Source organism: Podarcis melisellensis, assembly GCF_964234715.1.
Source record: "Podarcis melisellensis genome assembly, chromosome: 18".
NCBI lineage: Eukaryota > Metazoa > Chordata > Lepidosauria > Squamata > Lacertidae > Podarcis > Podarcis melisellensis.
This window is the reverse complement of record NC_138536.1, coordinates 6,808,689-6,827,266: the sequence shown is the minus strand read 5'-3', so window position 1 is coordinate 6,827,266 and position 18,578 is coordinate 6,808,689. Positions and strand designations below refer to the sequence as shown.

The 18,578-nt window shown below is 45.8% G+C and overlaps 1 protein-coding gene and 1 long non-coding RNA gene across 3 annotated transcripts in view; one reads left to right on the top strand and one right to left on the bottom strand.

Moving 5' to 3' along the window:
* Positions 1-341, bottom strand: part of LOC309361041 — a 559,475-nt gene extending 559,134 nt beyond the window's left edge. Inside the window, exon 1 of the long non-coding RNA XR_014164326.1 lies at positions 169-341. This is a non-coding gene — a long non-coding RNA (uncharacterized lncRNA). The remainder of the gene's footprint in view (positions 1-168) is intronic.
* A 7,855-nt stretch (positions 342-8,196) lies between these two features.
* Positions 8,197-18,578, top strand: part of LOC309360809 (perilipin-3-like) — a 43,218-nt gene continuing 32,836 nt past the window's right edge. For both annotated transcript variants that reach the window (XM_081895713.1, XM_081895711.1), the window contains exons 1-2: positions 8,197-8,359; positions 18,177-18,246. In XM_081895713.1, coding sequence (XP_081751839.1) covers positions 18,184-18,246 — 63 coding nt within the window. In that variant the 5' untranslated portion in view covers positions 8,197-8,359; positions 18,177-18,183. The remainder of the gene's footprint in view (positions 8,360-18,176; positions 18,247-18,578) is intronic.

Below are 18,578 nucleotides of genomic sequence, written 5' to 3'. Positions count from 1 at the left end.
TGACATCTCCAAATCTGCCATTGCACCTCCCTCTATCTACTGAGACTCGAGGCAGCACCGTGTTTGAAAATTAGAGAACATTCACACAATTAGCCATTGCATGGCCTTCCCAAATACAGTGGTACCTCGGGTTAAGTACTTAATTCGTTCCGGAGGTCCGTTCTTAACCTGAAACTGTTCTTAACCTGAAGCACCACTTTAGCTAATGGGGCCTCCCACCGCCAGAGCACGATTTCTGTTCTCATCCTGAAGCAAAGTTCTTAACCCGAGGTACTATTTCTGGGTTAGCGGAGTCTGTAACCTGAAGCGTATGTAACCCAAGGTAGCACTGTACATGCAACCAGCTTTCCAACATCCATTTGGCAGTCAGCAGCTAGGTTTGCAATTAGAGGGAGCAAGAGTAATGATATATTTATTTGCCTCTTCAGTTAGTTTGGTTTCCCCTCCTTTTATTTCATCTCCTTGGTCCCCCTCCCCATTAAAAAAGAAAAGGAGAAAGAAAGGAATGCTGTTAATTGGGAACAAAATGCGCCATCTTATCCACGAATATCTCTCGCCTGGAAATTTATTGCGGAGCTGCGCTCCCGTGGAAGTTTTAAATTAAACCCAATTGCTTAAAGGCGCTGGGCAATTTGCTGTGATTTAGCTGTGCAATAAAACCCGAGCGCCAAAGCGTATTCGCCAACCCAAAGGAGCCTGGGTGCTTTGTCCTTTGTCGGTCTCGTCTTTCGCCCCCCCTTTCCTTAAATAAGAATAAACAAAGCTGTTTGCGCACACAGGAAAGAATAAAATTAAGAATCAGACCTGGGCGAGGAATCCTCTTCAGCCCGAGGGCCGCATTCGCTTGCGCTGAACCTTCTGGGGGACCTTCTGGGGGCCGGATGCAAGTGTCGGGGTGGGGCCAAGGGCAAAATTGGGTGGAATTCTTGTGCTTATGTGCACATCTGTGGCTTGAAACACTGCAAGGTCGTCTCAAGCTGCCTTGTTATGTGGAGAGTGTGGGATGTGATAGACAAGTAGCAGTCAAGTACGACATTCCTTGTTTTCCTAGAGTGGACATGCAGGGGAGTCTGGTCCAGCCAGTCGAGAACTTCCTGCTTCCTCCTGGCTGGGACATACCGTATTTTTCGCTCTATAAGATGCACCAGACCACAAGACGCACCTAGTTTTTGGAGGAGGAAAACAAGAAAAAAATATTCTGAATCTCAGAAGCCAGAACAGCAAGAGGGATCGCTGCGCAGTGAAAGCAGCAATCCCTCTTGCTGTTCTGGCTTCTGGGATAGCTGCGCAGCCTGCATTCGCTCCATAAGACGCACACACATTTCCCCTTACTTTTTAGGAGGGAAAAAGTGAGTCTTATAGAGCAAAAAATATGGTACTTCCTTTTGCAGGTGACCAGAGATGGGCGTGACCTTACCTGTCCAGGTAACAAAAGGGAGAGGGCACGAAGCACCCCCTCTCTTTGACTTCCTCCATCGTTGGAGCACCAGCTTTCAGCTAGAAATGCTCTGTTGGCTCTCAGCCAACAGAGGACACTGGGACTATCTCCATATGGGATAGGTCAGGGGTCAGCAAATAGCAGGGGGCCGGTCCACTGTCCCTCAGAGCTTGTGGGGGGCCAGACTATATTTTGGAAAAAAATAAATGAACGAATTCCTATGCCCCACATATAACCCAGAGATTCATTTAAAATAAAAGGACACCTTCTACTCATGTAAAAACACGCTGATTCCTGGACTGTGCCCGGGCTGGATTGAGAAGGCTATTGGGCCGCATCCGGCCCCCTGGCCTTAGGTTGCCTACCCCTACTTTTGACACATCAAGGACGGAGTGTGGGAAACCAATTTTGGGATAAAAAGTATTAAATTTGTCTTGATTTGTGGCTGATTGGGTAAAAAATTGGGGGGGGGATCAATAAAAACCTTCCTATATTCCTATTTAAATAAGTTCTTTATTTAGACCTGGGAGAAGAACTGGTGGAGGAGGACTGGAAGAAATTTAAGGATTATCTACAAAAACATTGTAAATTGTATGAATCTTAAGAAAGATGTAAGATTTGTAATAACATGGCTCCAACAAATTAGTAATAAGGAATATAAATTTAAACGTAATTGAAAGAAAAGACAAATTTTGGATAAATAATATCTTAAAACTAATTTTTCAAAAGAGTGATTTAAATTCTAAAATTTGAGATTTAATATTGGATAATTATATTATATGAATTGAAACAAGTAAATAATTTGCTAGCAAAATTTATGAGTTCAGAATGCAGGAACAAGAGATGTGAGGAAGTCCAAAGATGAGAATGAAATGTGGATATTGGAAAAGAATATGTTATTATGTATGTTTTTATTGCTTAAAATTTTTAATAAATATTATTATAAATAAATAAATAAGTTTTTTATTTAGAACCATGAGGTCTGGAATCTTAATTTTTGTTTAGGGGGAAGGACCACAGCTCAGTGTTAGAGCAGTAAAGGTAAAGGACTCCTGGACGGTTAAGTCCAGTCAAAGGCGACTCTGGGGTTGCGGCGCTCATCTCGCTTTCAGGCTGAGGGAGCTGGCGTTTGTCCACAGACAGCTTTCCGGGTCATGTGGCCAGCAGAACTAAAACGCTTCTGGCACAACGGGAGACCGTGACGGAAACCAGAGCGCACGGAAATGCCGTTTATCTTCCCGCTGCAGTGGTACCTATTTATCTACTTGCGCTGGCGTGCTTTCAAACTGCTAAGGTTGGCAGGAGCTGGGACAGAGCAACGGGAGCTCCCCCCGTCATGGGGATTCAAACCACTGACCTTCCAATCAGCAAGCCCAAGAGGCTCAGTGGTTTAGACCACAGCGCCACCCGCGTCCCACAGTGTTAGAGCACACACATCACAGCCCAACTTCTATCCCTGGCCCCTGCATTTAGGGCTGGTAAAATCTCCTCTTTGAGAAGCTAGAGAGCTGCTGCCAATCCGTAGTAACAATACTGGGTTAAATGGCCAAATATCCTGACTCCTTGTGCTACTGAAGTACCATTTGTGCCACGTAACCGTTGCTCATCCAGACGATACGCAGAAAGCAGGATTGGTTTCATAAGATCTGATTTGAATATTTGAAACACTCCATTGCTATTTTATTGCTATTTATTGCTGAGTGCGAGGGACGTGGGTGGCACTGTGGGTTAAACCACTGAGCCTAGGACTTGCCGATCAGAAGGTTGGTGGTTCGAATCCCCACGGAGTGAGCTCCCGTTGCTCGGTCCCTGCTCCTGCCAACCTAGCAGTTCAAAAGCACGTCGAAGTGCAAGTAGATAAATAGGTACCACTCCGGCGGGAAGGTAAACGGCATTTCCGTGCGCTGCTCTGGTTCACCAGAAGCGGCTTAGTCCTGCTGGCCACATGACCCGGAAGCTGTACGCCGGCTTCCTCGGCTAGTAAAGCGAGATGAGCGCCGCAACCCCAGAGTCGGCCACGACTGGACCTAATGGTCAGGGGTCCCTTTACCTTTACTTTATTGCTGAGTGCTTTGATGTTTATCGCAACGCCTGATTTATTTGTTTTCCAGGTAAAAATATGGCGAAAAAGCGAAGCTAATTTACTAGCTGCCATCATATGCATGCTTTCCCAAACGGGGCTTACTTCTGAGTAAACTTGGATAGTATCACACTGTGCGTTAGCGATAATTTTGAGGAACCCCCCCCCCAAGGACTAGTCTTGGCTTTCACTCTATCAGATATTAATATTAAAGATATTGGGCTGTAGCCAAATAAAGCCTACTCAAGAGCAATTAATGAAATTAATGGATCTTAGTTAATTGTGTCCTTTATGCCTCTGCCTCCAGGCGGACTAACATTGGGTCCGAGCCACGCAGACAAATTCTTTTCTATTATAAAGTTGCAATAGTGTACGCTGTTGGAAAAGTGAGATTAATTTTGAAATAATGTAGGGAAATGGATTTAATGATTTTCAGCAATCTTTGCATCAGCATCTTTTGCATAGTAAAATAAAATGGAAGCTATTCTGAGCATTATTAAAGGGAAAACAGGTCCAGTTCGTCATCACTGTTTTTTAAAAAAGTATTATTTTATCGATTTGCACAGCAGCATCCTACACAGGAAACTGGGCCCTATAAATTCAATGGTGATTGCTCCCAGAGCAGTGGGCACAAGGGTAAAGAATTGGGGGCGTACCCAGCTAAGTCCTACTCAGAGTAAACCCATTGGAATTGATAGATCAAAGTGAGCCGTTCATTTCAACAGGCCAATTCTGAGCAGGGCTTCAGTGCATTAGAATGGAAGCGAAATATCAAAAACAATGCAGAAAATAATGTACAGTAATTGTGTGTGTAACATTCACAAGACCAAAGCACACATCGTTCCTGTTTCGCCTGCATTTCTGTTCCTAACGTCTGGCGATGCTTCCCATTGCGGCAGCTTCCGTTTCCAACAGAATTCCCCACCTTGCGCCTGAAGGTATGTTGTGTCAGAGTTCTGTTTCTTCCAAAACAACTCCCTTTCGTCCAAAATGGGACTCTGTACCCTCCTGCAGATGGTGACAGCAGTCACGAAATTCAAAGATGCCTGCTTCTCGGGAGAAAAGCGATGACAAACCTAGATAGCATCTTAAAAAGCAGAGACATCACCTTGCCAACAATGGTCCGTATAGTTAAAGCTCTGGTTTTCCCAGTAGTGATGTATGGAAGTGAGAGATGGACCATGAAGAAGGCTGATCGCCGAAGAATGGATGCTTTTGAATTCTGGTGCTGGAGGAGACTCTTGAGAGTCCCATGGACTGCAAGAAGATCCAACCTCTCCATTCTGAAGGAAATCAGCCCTGAGTGCTCACTGGAAGGACAGATCCTGAAGCTGAGGCTCCAAGACTTTGGCCACTTCATGAGAAGAGAAGACTCCCTGGAAAAGACCCTGATACTGGGAAAGATGGAGGGCGCAAGGAGAAGGGGACGACAGAGGACAAGATGGTTGGACGGTGTTCTTGAAGCAACTAACATGAGTTTGACCAAACTGCGGGAGGCAGTGGAAGACAGGAGGGCCTGGCGTGCTCTGGTCCAGGGGGTCACAAAGAGGCGGACACGACTAAACAACAACAACAACGCCCTCCTTGCGGAGAGAGCACCAGCAGAACAGAGGCAGAGGGGTTGCCATGGTAACTCGGGCCAGCAACACAAATGGAAACTGGTGGTTCAAAGCAGTGTCCTGCGGTTGCCATAGTAACCACTCCCAGGCTGCATCCATTTGGACCAGAAGAGCAGGGAACTCTTCCAGGTTTCAAATCAGTATTTGCTGGTGGGGCGGTGTGGGTGGGTAGGGAGTTCCTCCTGCGAAGAACCCACAGAGTCATGGTCTTGCAGGGATCATGGCCTGTAGTTCATCAGCATATTCCCCCCTCCCCCTGTTTGTTTCTCACAACAGCCCTGGGGGGTAGGCCAGACTGAAGGGGATCAACTGGGTCAAAGTCATTCGGCGACGCAGCACGGTGGCTGAATAAGGAATGAGTGGCAGACCTAATTAACAACAACAATTTGTTTATACCCCTGTCCATCTGGCTGGGTTTCCCCAGCCACTCTGGACGGCTCCCAACAGAATATTAAAAACACAGTACAACATCAATCATTAAAATCTTCCCTAAACAGGGCTGCCTTCAGATGTCTTCTACAAGTCAGATAGTTGCTTATTTCCTCGACATCAGATGGGAGGGCGTTCCACAGGGCAGGCGCCACCACCGAGAAGGCCCTCTACCTGGCTCCTTATAACCTCACTTCTCGCAGGGAGGGAACCGCCAGAAGACCCTTGGAACTGGACCCCTCACATACAAGGTTATTTTGAACCTTCGGACCTCCTTCCCTCCCTCCACGGATTCCATATTTAAATTTGTTTGCTGCATCTTTTTACCATTTTCTATCTATTAATTGGGGACGCGGGTAGCGCTGTGGTCTAAACCACTGAGCCTCTCAGGCTTGCTGATCAGGAAGTCAGCGGTTCGAATCCCCGTGACGGGGTGAGCTCCCGTTATTCTGTCCCAGCTCCTGCCAACCTGGCAGTTTGAAAGCACACCAGCGCAAGTAGATAAATAGGTACTGCTCCAGTGGGAAGGTAAACGGCGTTTTCCGTGTGCTGCTCTGGTTTTGGTGTTCTGTTGCGCCAGAAGCGGCTTAGTCATGCTGGCCACATGACCCAGAAAAACTGTCTGCTGAGCTGACAAACGCCGGCTCTCTTGGCCTGTAAAGCAAGATGAGCGCCGCAACCCCAGAGTCATTCGCAATTGTACTTCAGTCTTAGGGGATGCGGGTGGCGCTGTGGGTTAAACCACAGAGCCTACGACTTGCTGATCAGAAGGTCGGCGGTTCGAATCCCCGCGACGGGGTGAGCTCCTGTTGCTCGGTCCCTGTTCCTGCCAACCTAGCAGTTCGAAAGCACGTCAAAGTGCAAGTAGATAAATAGGAACCACTCCGGCGGGAAGGTAAACGGCGTTTCCGTGCGCTGCTCTGGTTTGCCAGAAGTGGCTTAATCCTGCTGGCCACATGACCCGGAAGATGTACGCCGTCTCCCTCGGCCAATAAAGCGAGATGAGCACTGCAACCCCAGAGTCAGCCACGACTGGACCTAATGGTCAAGGGTCCCTTTACCTTTTTATCCAGGTATCTAGAATGTTGACATTAATTTGCTTCAACTTGCTATTACAGCTTATTGTTGATTTCAATTATTTTTGAATATTTTAAGTAGGCTGGTTTGTTTCTTTTTAAACTTCTTGGGATGTTGTTGTTTTAAGTGACATTTTTATTACTTTATTCTTTTCGCAAACACCTTTGAGGTTTGATTACAATCAAGCAGGACATAGGTTTGTAAAATAAACAGATACAGTAGTACCTCGGGGTAAGACTTAATTCGTTCCAGAGGTCCGTTCTTAACCTGAAACTGTTCTTAACCTGAAGCACCACTTTAGCTAATGGGGCCTCCCGCTGCTCCCGCGTCGCCGGAGCACGATTTCTGTTCTCATCCTGAAGCAAAGTTCTTAACCCGAGGTACTATTTCTGGGTTAGCGGAGTCTGTAACCTGAAGCGTATGTAACCTGAAGCGTATGTAACCCGGGGTACTGTAATTCAGGCTCAGTGTCTGATTAGACCCTACGACCCTTAACGAAGCGGGACCACATGAAAGCGACCTGCAATTTACCTGGAAAGGAAACCACATGGAGAGAGGGCTCCGGAGGTTTTGCCTTCTAATCCGAAATGTGACCAGTGTCTCTTTTAAAAAACCAAAACAAATGAAAATAAAACCACTATACTAATTCCAGCACCAGATACAGAAGCAGAAATCATTCAGACTAACCACTGGTGACAATACATTAATACATGGGTAGGCAAACGCGCTGTGGGTTAAACCACAGAGCCTGGGACTTGCTGATCAGAAGGTCGGCGGTTCGAATCCCCGCGACGGGGTGAGCTCCCGTTGCTCGGTCCCTGCTCCTGCCAACCTAGCAGTTCGAAAGCACGTCAAAATGCAAGTAGATAAATAGGTACCACTCTGGAGGGAAGGTAAACGGCGTTTCTGCGCGCTACTCTGGTTCGCCAGAAGCGGCTTACGTCATGCTGGCCACATGACCCGGAAGCTGTACGCCGGCTCCCTCGGCCAATAAAGCGAGATGAGTGCCGCAAACCCAGATTTGGCTATGACTGGAACTAATGTTCAGGGGTCCCTTTACCTTTACTAGGCAAACTAAAGCCCAGGGGCCGGATCTGGCCAAATCGCCTTCTAAATCTGGCCCACAGATGGTCCAGGAATCAGCGTGTTTTTACATGAATAGAATGTGCCCTTTTATTTAAAATGCATCTCTGGGTTTTTTGTGGGGCCTGCCTGGTGTTCTTACATGTGTAGAATGTGTGCTTTTATTTAAAATGCATCTCTGGGTTATTTGTGGGGCACAGGAATTAGTTCACCTTTTTTTCCCCAAAATATAGTCCGGCCCCCCACAAGGTCTGAGGGACAGTGGACCGGCCCCCTGCTGAAAAAGTTTGCTGACCCCTGCATTAATACCAGCTCCCTGCTCCTCCCACGCCCACCTGTCACCCACGTGCAAGAAGAAGCCCTTTTAAGTCTATTATTGATTTCCTTTGTAACCAGTTCGCGACGCCACGTTCTGTTCCCCGCCGCGTTCCTCCGCTCCCCATTGGCTGGGGCTCGATTCCTCCCCTCGCCCGATTGGCTCCGACGCGCCGCAATGTAGCAAAGCCGGCGGGCCAACATTCTGTCCCCGCCCACGCCGGTGAGTAGCTGAATCGAGTCACCTCCGCGTTTAGCTGCGTGCGGATCGTCGCTGGAAGACCTTCATTGTTGCTCCTGGTCCGGGGTAGTTGAAAGGTATGGTCGGGGTTTAATTGTTTCAAGGTGGCGATCGTATGCAACAGTTCCGGGGTTAAAAAGCAGTTTATATGAGGGAGGGGAGTAAAGGAAATTCCTGGGGTTAAGGGATCCCAGATTTGTTGGGGAACGATTTTAAAAACTGGGTGGGTGAGATTTCTTAATTTTAATGGGCGATGCGTTGGGACTTAATGATCTGCGTTTAAAATACCCCACAGATTCTTACACTCCCTCAAACTCCCACTTCCTCCAGCGCCCCCTCCTCACTTAACAGTCCTGTAAAATAAAACTTTTTTTTATACCTGGTTACCTGGGAACAAACTCCATTTAAAAACTGGGTCGGCATGCTGTACTGTTAGGATCGTAAAAAAACAACAACCCACAAACCTCCTAATTCCCTGAAAAAAATTGATTGTATAATACAGCACCTCCTTTAATTATGCATACCTAAATTTGGCTAAATGTGTTTTGGGATTCAAAGCTAGCAAATGAGGGAAAGATTCCCAAATGCAAATAGTATTGCTGTTGTTTTTTAATGCAAAAGTAGGAAGGAAATATTCCGCGAAACTTCCCGTTTCTGGAATGCTTTTGTTTAAAAGTGGAACGGATTGGGGGCATTTCACCCCCCCCCCCATCCTTCTAGGGTTTGCTTCCGGAGTGGAGTTCTTTTTTTAAAAAAAAAGGAACTTCGACGTGTTGTGAGGTTGTATTTGCATGTGAAAGTGTTTTCTGTGTGGCTTCAACAAAAGGAGATGTTGGCTTCACTGCAAAGCGATTCAGAGTTTCCCAAAAGAAGTGCGCGCACACACACACACACACCCTAGCTGATAACAAAAGCACCCCTGGGATTTAACTTCCAAGGCAAGGAAGTTAATGAGTACCGTAAATAACATCTTGGTGATCCTGGTGAGAACTTCTAGCTTTCTTAAGCAACTTGGACTTCCTAAGAGGGCGATTTGGTCAGCTGCAGTCTTAACAGCCTTCTCTGCTCTCATTCAAGAGGTCGAGCGAAGGTACAGTGGTACCTCGGGTTACATACGCTTCAGGTTACAGACTCCGCTAACCCAGAAATAGTACCTCGGGTTAAGAACTTTGCTTCAGGATGAGAACAGAAATCGTGCTCTGGCGGTGTGGCAGCAGCAGGAGGCCCCATTAGCTAAAGTGGTGCTTCAGGTTAAGAACAGTTTCAGGTTAAGAACGGACCCCCGGAACGAATTAAGTATTTAACCTGAGGTGCCACTGTATGTGCATTTAAGGAGAATTGGAAAGGCCCATGTGTTATTTAAAACACTTTTTTTCAAAAAAAGGGGGGGCAACCCTTTTCAATCTGAGGGGGCTGCACTTCCTTCTGGGGGCTATATGAAAAGGCAGGCAGAGCAATTACTGCAAATCTTAAATTTGTAAAGTGTAGACACACACCTTTCCTCCCTACAAGCAAACAGGTTTAAATCAAGGCTCAACAACTTTAGTCAGCTCTCATGCATGTTCACTTCATCAAATCCGGCCCTCTTTGAAAAAAGTTTGGACACCCCCGCAAGGGTCTGATCCTATGCATGCTTTTAAGTGGGACTTACTCCTGTGAGAGGGATGCGGGTGGCGCTGTGGTCTAAGCCACAGAGCCTATGTTGGGGTGAGCTCCCGTTGCTCGGTCCCTGCTCCTGCCAACCTAGCAGTTCCAAAGCATGCCAAAATGTGCAAGTAGATAAATAGGTACCACTCCAGCGGGAAGGGAAAAGGCATTTCCGTGCGCTGCTCGGGTTCACCAGAAGTGGCTTAGTCCTGCTGGCCACATGACCCGGAAGCTGTACGCCGGCTCCCTCGGCCAGTAAAGCGAGATGAGTGCCGCAACCCCAGAGTTGTCCGTGACTGGATTAACTGTCAGGGGTCCTTTGTTGTTGTTTAGTCATTTAGTCATGTCCGACTCTTTGTGACCTCATGGACCAGAGCACGCCAGGCCCCCCTGTCCTCCACTGCCTCCCACAGTTTGGTCAAACTCATGCTGGGAGCTTCGAGAACACTGTCCCACCATCTCGTCCTCTGTCATCCCCTTCTCCTTGTGCCCTCCATCTTTCCCAACATCAGGGTCTTTTCCAGGGAGTCTTCTCTTCTCATGAGGTGGCCAAAGTCTTGGAGCCTCAGCTTCAGGATCTGTCCTTCCAGTGAGCACTCAGGGCTGATTTCCTTCAGAATGGAGAGCTTTGATCTTCTTGCAGTCCATGGGACTCTCAAGAGTCTCCTCCAGCACCAGAATTCAAAAGCAGGGGTCCTTTATCTTTTTACACCTGTGAGTGCATACCTACTTAATTTATAGAGCTGTCCCATAGCAGGAGGACTCTAGGAAGCCAGGGTGAGAGTGTCGGGACTGGGACCTGGCAGGTCACGGTTCAAATCGTCCCTCGGTCATGAATCCCACTGGGCGACCTTGGAGCCAGTCACTCTTGGCCTGCCTCACAAGGTTGTTGTCGTGATTAACTGAGATTCCGATGAACCATGGGCTCCTGGGAGAGAAAGGCAGGAGATGAATGCAGCAAATAAAGCTATGGTTTCCCCAGTAGTGATGTATGGAAGTGAGAGCTGGACCATAAAGAAGGCTGATCGCCAAAGAATTGATGCTTTTGAATTCTGGTGCTGGAGGAGACTCTTGAGAGTCCCATGGACTGCAAGAAGATCAAACCTCTCCATTCGGAAGGAAATCAGCCCTGAGTGCTCCCTGATAGGACAGATCCTGAAGCTGAGGCTCCAAGACTTTGGCCACCTCATGAGAAGAGAAGACTCCCTGGAAAAGACCCTGATGTTGGGGAAGATGGAGGGCACAAGGAGAAGGGGACGACAGAGGACGAGATGGTGGGACAGTGTTCTCGAAGCAACCAGCATGAGTTTGACCAAACTGCAGGAGGCAGTGGAAGACAGGAGGGCCTGGCGTGCTCTGGTCCAGGGGGTCACAAAGAGTCGGACACGACTAAACAACAACACTTAAGGAAGCCGGAGGGGCCTGCCAGATGGGCATGTCAGTCACCACCCTGGCATGCAGAGATAACCTGGCACCAGGCAGATTTCTAACACTGACTTATAGTGAAGGTCAGTATAAGATAGGGCAGGGCTCAGCAAGGTTTATCTTGCCTGGGCCGGATCAGTCCCACGGAGATCCCTCCATGGCCTGGATCACGTGTGTGTGTGAGTTCGCACACCTGTGATTTTCGGCGCATGTGCAGATGCGGGTTTTTTTTCTTCTTTTTTTTAAATAAATTTTTATTAAATTTTCTTTTACAAATTAATCAACACACTCCTTTTCTCAAATTTCCAGTTTTTGTACTTCCACCAGCTCCTCCACCAATCATCCATATTTTCTATTCATTACGCATTTTTCATGTCTTATATTATTATTATTTTTACAATACATCTTTAGCAATCACAAAGCCTCTTTAAAACCGATTAACGTTGTCTGTACATCACATATGTTTTTCAGATAATCCGTAAACTTTCCCCAGTCCTCGATGAATTTGTGATCCTTTTGATATCTAATTTTCCCAGTCATTTTGTCCAGTTCTGCGTAGTCCATAAGTTTCATTCTCCACTCTTCAAGTGTCGGTAGTTCCTCTTGTTTCCATTTTTGGGCCATTAGTATTCTTGCCGCTATTACTGCATATTTAAAGGGTTTATAGTCCCTTCTATTAATCTCTCATCCTGTTATTCCTAACAAAAAGGCTTCTGGTTTCTTTCCAAATGTATATTTAAACATCTTTTTCAACTCATTATACATCATTTCCCAGAAACCCTTAACCTGCAGATGCGGTTTTCAGCGTCTGCGCAGGCACGGTTTTCGGTGCCATGGAAGCGAGTCTTTGCGCCGCGCTGTGCCAGTTTAGCGGCGCGCACGAGCGGGCAACTCAGTTCAGGGGCAGCTCGTGGGCTAGTCAAACGACCTCCCCAGGCCGCTTTCGGCCCATGGGCCTTAGGTTGCTGACCCCTGAGATAGGGGAAGGAGTCGGTCGTTGAATGCATGGAGAAGGTCGTCCGGTTCAATCCTGGATATCTCCAAGTCGGACTGGGAATGACCAGCGCTGGGGAGCTGCTGCCAATCCGAGCCAACACTACTGAGCAGGGCGGACTTGATTTAAATCAAATAACGATTTAAATCACTACTCAGTAAGGCTTGATTTTACATCACTAGTCAGTAAGACTTGCTTTAAATCTTTTTTATTTAACAGAAAGACTTATTCTTGCTAGTATAATCTTAATACAGTGGTACCTCGGGTTACATACGCTTCAGGTTACAGACTAACCCAGAAATAGTGCTTCAGGTTAAGAACTTTGCTTCAGGATGAGAACAAAAATTGTGCTCCGGCAGCAGGAGGCCCCATTAGCTAAAGTGGTGCTTCTGGTTAAGAACAGTTTCAGGTTAAGTACGGACCTCCGGATCGAATTAAGTACTTAACCCGAGTTACCACTGTATTTACAACCAGATGAAGGTTTTCATTTTTGGAATAATGAATTTTCAGAGTGGTTTTTACAGTTATATCAAAAATTACTGGTTATACTATTAGAAATACATAGACAGGCAACTATGAAATTATGGTTTATATTTGGGCAACTTTTCTGCTGTAGTTGATTGGAAGGAGAAAAAGAAACATTTCCTTCACAACAATTTAAACCATTTATTTAACTGAAACAGTAACATTGTAGCATATGTATCCACGTTTGTTAACTGATGCGGTTTAAACAATTTTTTAAAAAAACATACTTAGACTGAGTTTTTGCACACGTGAAAAACTTAAAGGCAAATCCTTATTTCCTGATCAAAAGCTTTTGGACTATAATGTAACTTAAACAGAAAGCTATCTTTAGGAAGATTTCTCCTCCGAAAGCATTTTATTTTAAAAATCCGATTTAAATTTTAAAAATCTGATTTAATAAAATTTTTAAAATCCAATTTAATAAAATTTTAAAAATCCGATTTAATAACATTTTAAAAATCCGATTTAATAAAATTTTAAAAATCCGATTTAATAAAATTTTAAAAATCCGATTTAATAAAAATTTTAAAATCCGATTTAATAAAATTTTAAAATCCAATTTAATAAAATTCTAAAAATCCAATTTAATAAAAAATTTAAAATCCGATTTATTTATTTTTTAAAAAAATCATTGGTTTTTATCCACCCTGCCCGTGGCGGAAAGCAGCTTTGTACGTTGCAAGATGTTGCTAAGTGGGTGCAGGTGAAACATTTCCAGGCCTGCCGAGATTTCCAGCTCTCGGTGAATGTTGACACGGGAAGGAGGCAGTTGTGAGGTGCATTGCACAAGCCTGCTCCACGCTTGCACGGCTGTGGCATGCATGTGCTCTGAGTCATCAAAGCCTGACCTTCCAGGCAGGAGGTTGTAAGCTGCAGGCCGTGTCCTCGAATGAGTAAGGCCCTTCTCTGCCAGAGGCGGAGAGCCCACTAGGGCAAAGTTGACTCCCTGAACGGGACCTGAGCGCATTCCTCTGACATGCCCAGGCGGGGCTGTGCTGGATCACATGTGTCACCTCTAGCATCTGTTGCGCAGTGCTGGCATGCAGGCATTTTGTGCAGAACAGTCAAGTTTCTTTCCTTTTTAAAATAATTTTTATTGATTTTAACATATAAATTATACCACAAAACCTATCACTTATACAATCTTTTTAGACTTCCATCAGCACCTCTGGTGATGATCCACCGTTTTAACCACTTCTTATGCATTTCTTAACTTTATATCGCCTTTACGTCTCTTAACAAACCATCCTTCCCCATTTTTTTAAAAAAATAAATTTTTATTCAGATTTTTTTTAAAAAAAAAGGTTACAGAGAAAAAGAAAAAAACAAATGAAGAAAAAATATAAGAAAAAAAAACAGACAATACAATACAAAAACAATACATAAAAGAAAACAGTACATAAAAACCCTTTACTTACTTTCATTCACTTACTTCCTTGACCACCTCACACCTCCCATTTTTGTATTCTAGTTCAGTTAAACATTTCAGCAAATCCTTTCCAGCTTTATTTTTATATTAATCATAATCTTAATATACTGTAATTTAATTTCTCTTCTTTCATCAATTCATTTTTGCTTAATTCTTTATATCTTTTCTGCTCAAACCACATAGTTTTATTCCAACATCTTTCTAACATTCCTTAATTTTACAATATTTCTGTAAATAAACTTTAAATTTCTTCCACCGACTCTTCTCCTTGGTCTCGGATTCTGCCAGTCATCTCAGCCAGTTCCACGTAGTCCATCTCCTTCATCTGCCATTCCCCCTTCTCCATTTTTGCAATACTTCCAAAAATACTCCTCACAAAACTTCTTGCAAACCTACAAACGTCGTCTGATCTTCACAAAAACTTTGCAAATAGTCCGTAAATTTACTCCAGTCTTCCGTGAATTTCTGGTCCCGCCGGTTTCGAATTCTTCCTGTTAGTTTATCTAGTTCTGCATAGTCCATTAACTTCATCCTCCATTCTGCAATCGTCATTAATTCTTCTTGCTTCCATTTTTGGGCCAGTAATATTCTTGCTGCTGTTATTTCAGAACGGTCAAGTTTCAGTTCCCTGTATCTTCAAAGTCAGACTGGGGCTGCGTTGGTAGAGCACAGGACTCTTAATCTCAGGAAGAGGTCCGCTTCTAACAATTCCATTATTTTATTATTCTAATAATAACAATAATACTGCAATCATACTTCTTGTTACGTTCGGTTCAGGTTACGTCTTTATATTTTATTAGATTTTTCCTTTACAAATAAGTCCATACAACCATGTTTACAAATTTCCAGTTTTTGAACTTCCACCAGCACCTCCATCAACCATCCATTTTTCCTATCATCACACATTTTCTATATATAATATTGCCAATTAATATATCCTTCCATCTCTGTTTCTTTTTTTACAATATCCCTTATACTATCACAAAACCTCTTTAAAACCCACTAGCCTTGTCTGTTCATCACATATGATTTTCAGATAATCCGTGAACTTTCCCCAATCCTCGATGAATTTGTGATCTTTCTGGTATCTGATTTTCCCAGTCATTTTATCCAGTCCTGCGTAGTCCATAAGTTTCATTCTCCACTCATTCAAAGTCGGTAGTTCCTCTTGTTTCCAGGTTACATCTTTTCAGGTTGCGACCCGCGACAACCCGGAAGTAACAGAGCGGGTTACCTCCGGGTTTCGCCGCTCGCGCATGTGCAGACACTCAGAATGACGTCATGCGCAGAAGCGGCGAATCACAATCTGCACACTCGCAGACGGTGCTTGCGTTCTGCTCATGATGCGAACGGGGCTCCGGAACGGATCCCGTTCGCAACCAGGGGTACCACTGTAAGGTAAAGGTAAAGGGACCCCTGACCATTAGGTCCAGTCGTGACTGACTCTGGGGTTGCGGCGCTCATCTCGCTTTACTGGCCGAGGGAGCCGGCGTACAGCTTCCGGGTCATGTGGCCAGCAGGACTAAGCAGCTTCTGGCGAACCAGAGCAGCGCATGGAAACGCCGTTTACCTTCCCTCCAGAGTGGTACCTATTTATCTACTTGCACTTTGATGTGCTTTTGAACTGCTAGGTTGGCAGGAGCAGGGGCTGAGCAATGGGAGCTCACCCTGTCATTGCGGGGATTCGAACCGCCAACCTTCTGATCGGCAAGCCCTAGGCTCTGTGGTTTAACCCACAGCAATAATAATAATAATAATAATAATAATAATAATAATAATAATAATAATAATTTATTAATTAGACCCCACCCACCTGTTTGGATTTCCCCAGCCTCTCTGGGTGGCTCCGGGCAGGTGATTAACAAACACACACACACCCTTGCGATTATAATAATATTAATTGTTGTTACCTGCATTAATAACCTCCTCCCGTTCTCAGCCACAAACACAAGGATCTCAAGGTATTGTGTACAAGGTTCCCCTCCCTGTCCTCATTTAATCCTCACAACAAGTCTGCGAGGCGGGGTCCGCTGAGAGGCAGGGACTGGCCTCAGGTAACACCCAGTGGGGTTCATGGTGTATATCCTGGTATTCCACCCACTCCTCCAATAAACTCTGTGTTGTTACTCAGCTTCATTGCATATCCACACATCCTGGTGTGTAGAGAGAGGGAGGAAAACAACAACAACAACAATTTGTTATTTATACCCCGCCCATCTGGCTGGCTTTCCCTACCCACTCTGGGCGGCTCCCAACAGAATATTCAAAACACGATAAAAGGTCAAACATTAAAAACTTTCCTAAACAGGGCTGCTTTCAGGTGTCTTCTAAAAGTCAGGTAGTTGTTTATTTCCTTGACATCTGGTGGGAGGGCGTTCCACAGGGTGGGTGCCACTACCGAGAAGGCCCTCTGCCTGGTTCCCTGTAACCTCACTTCTCGCAGGGAGGGAACTGCCAGAAGGCCCTCGGAGCTGGACCTCAGTGTCCGGGCAGAACGATGGGGGTGGAGATGCTCCTTCAGGTATGCTGGGCCGTTTAAGGCTTTAAAGGTCAGCACCAAAAGTTTGAATTGTGCTCAGAAACATCCTGGGAGCCAATGTAGGTCTTTCAGGACTGGTGTTATGTGGTCTTGGCAGCCGCTCCCAGTTCCCAGTCTAGCTGCCGCATTCTGGATTAGTTGTAGTTTCCAGGTCACCTTCAAAGGTAGCCCCATGGAGAGTGCATGGCAGTAGTCCAAGCGGGACATAACCAGAGCATGCACCACTCTGGTGAGACAATGCGCAGGCAGGGAGGGTCTCAGCCTGCGTACCAGATACAAAATCTCTTGCATCTGTGAGCGACGTACTTGCCTTGCGATTCTGACAACACCTTTATTCCTCAAAGCGCCACAAAGTATGTTCTAAAGGGTATGATGTAATTTAAACAGAAAACTATCTCAAAAATAAGATCTGGCATCTGACGGGAGGGCGTTCCACAGGGCAGGCGCCACCACCAAGAAGGCCCTCTGCCTGGTTCCCTGTAACCTCACTTCTCACAATGAGGGAACCACCAGAAGGCCCTCGGAGCTGGACCTCAGGGTGCAGGCTGGACAATGGACTATTTATCTACTTGCACTTGATGTGCTTTTGAACTGCTAGGTTGGCAGGAGCAGGGACCGAACAACAGGAGCTCACCCTGCTGCGGGGATTCGAACTGCCGACCTTCTGATCAGCAAGTCCTAAGCTCTGCGGTTTAACCCACAGCGCCGCCCGCTTCCCTCTGTCTAGCTTATTCCAAACAAAAAGGACTTTGGGGGAGGGGGAGCTAAATTTAAATATATATTTTTCAATTCATTATAAATCATTTCCCAATATTGTACTGTTTGAGCCCCATAATGGAAGAAGTCTGGAATTAGAGAGCAGCATGTATTTGCAGTGCCACAGAACTGTTGGTTTGCTTAAGCAAAAAATGCAGCGTGACTCATCCAACTGGGACAGACTGGTTTCTCTTCACATTATAACATGAGAACCATTGTTTCTCGTCCACTTATTGGAATTTGAAACAATGGAAGGTTTCGCTTATCTGCCGAGCGTCTAGGGAGCAATGCAGGCTTAAAATTCTAAGAAACAGTGACAGCCACCCGCTTGGACGACTTGCACAAATTTGTGGAAACTGTCTTAATGCAGTTTCCGTTTCAGTAAATCAGAGCGGTCGATAGAACCATCTTCCATGAATTTGTACAGCCCTGGAAAAAAACAACAACAACGAAGGCCTGCTCATCGACCGTCCCTCAGCGTATCATGTGTCGGGGAGTTCCATAAGTTAACTGGCCATTGTGGGGCAGAAGCGAGGTCCCTCTTGCCTCTCCTAACAGCTTCTTCCTCCTCTCTTTTAGCCGTGCCATGACGTCGGAAGGAAGTCCCGTGAGCGACACGGCTACTGAAAACCAAGAACCTGATCAGCAGGTATGTGGGGGGGGGGGGTTGGTCGCTGGCGGTTTCTGGACCCCGATCTGCCCCTTCTGTCTCCATGGCCAAATACCTGGGCCCCTCTATTCCAGGTAGGGGATTTCAGTCAGGCAGTCAGTTTTATTTCACATAGCCAAAGGCTGCTGCAGTGTACGCAAAGGTAAAGGTAAAGGGACCCCTGACCATTAGGTCCAGTCGTGGCCGACTCTGGGGTTGCGGCGCTCATCTCGCTTTATTGGCCGAGTGAGCCGGCGTACAGCTTCCAGGTCATGTGGCCAGCAGGACTAAGCCGCTTCTGGCAGACCAGAGCAGCGCACAGAAACGCCGTT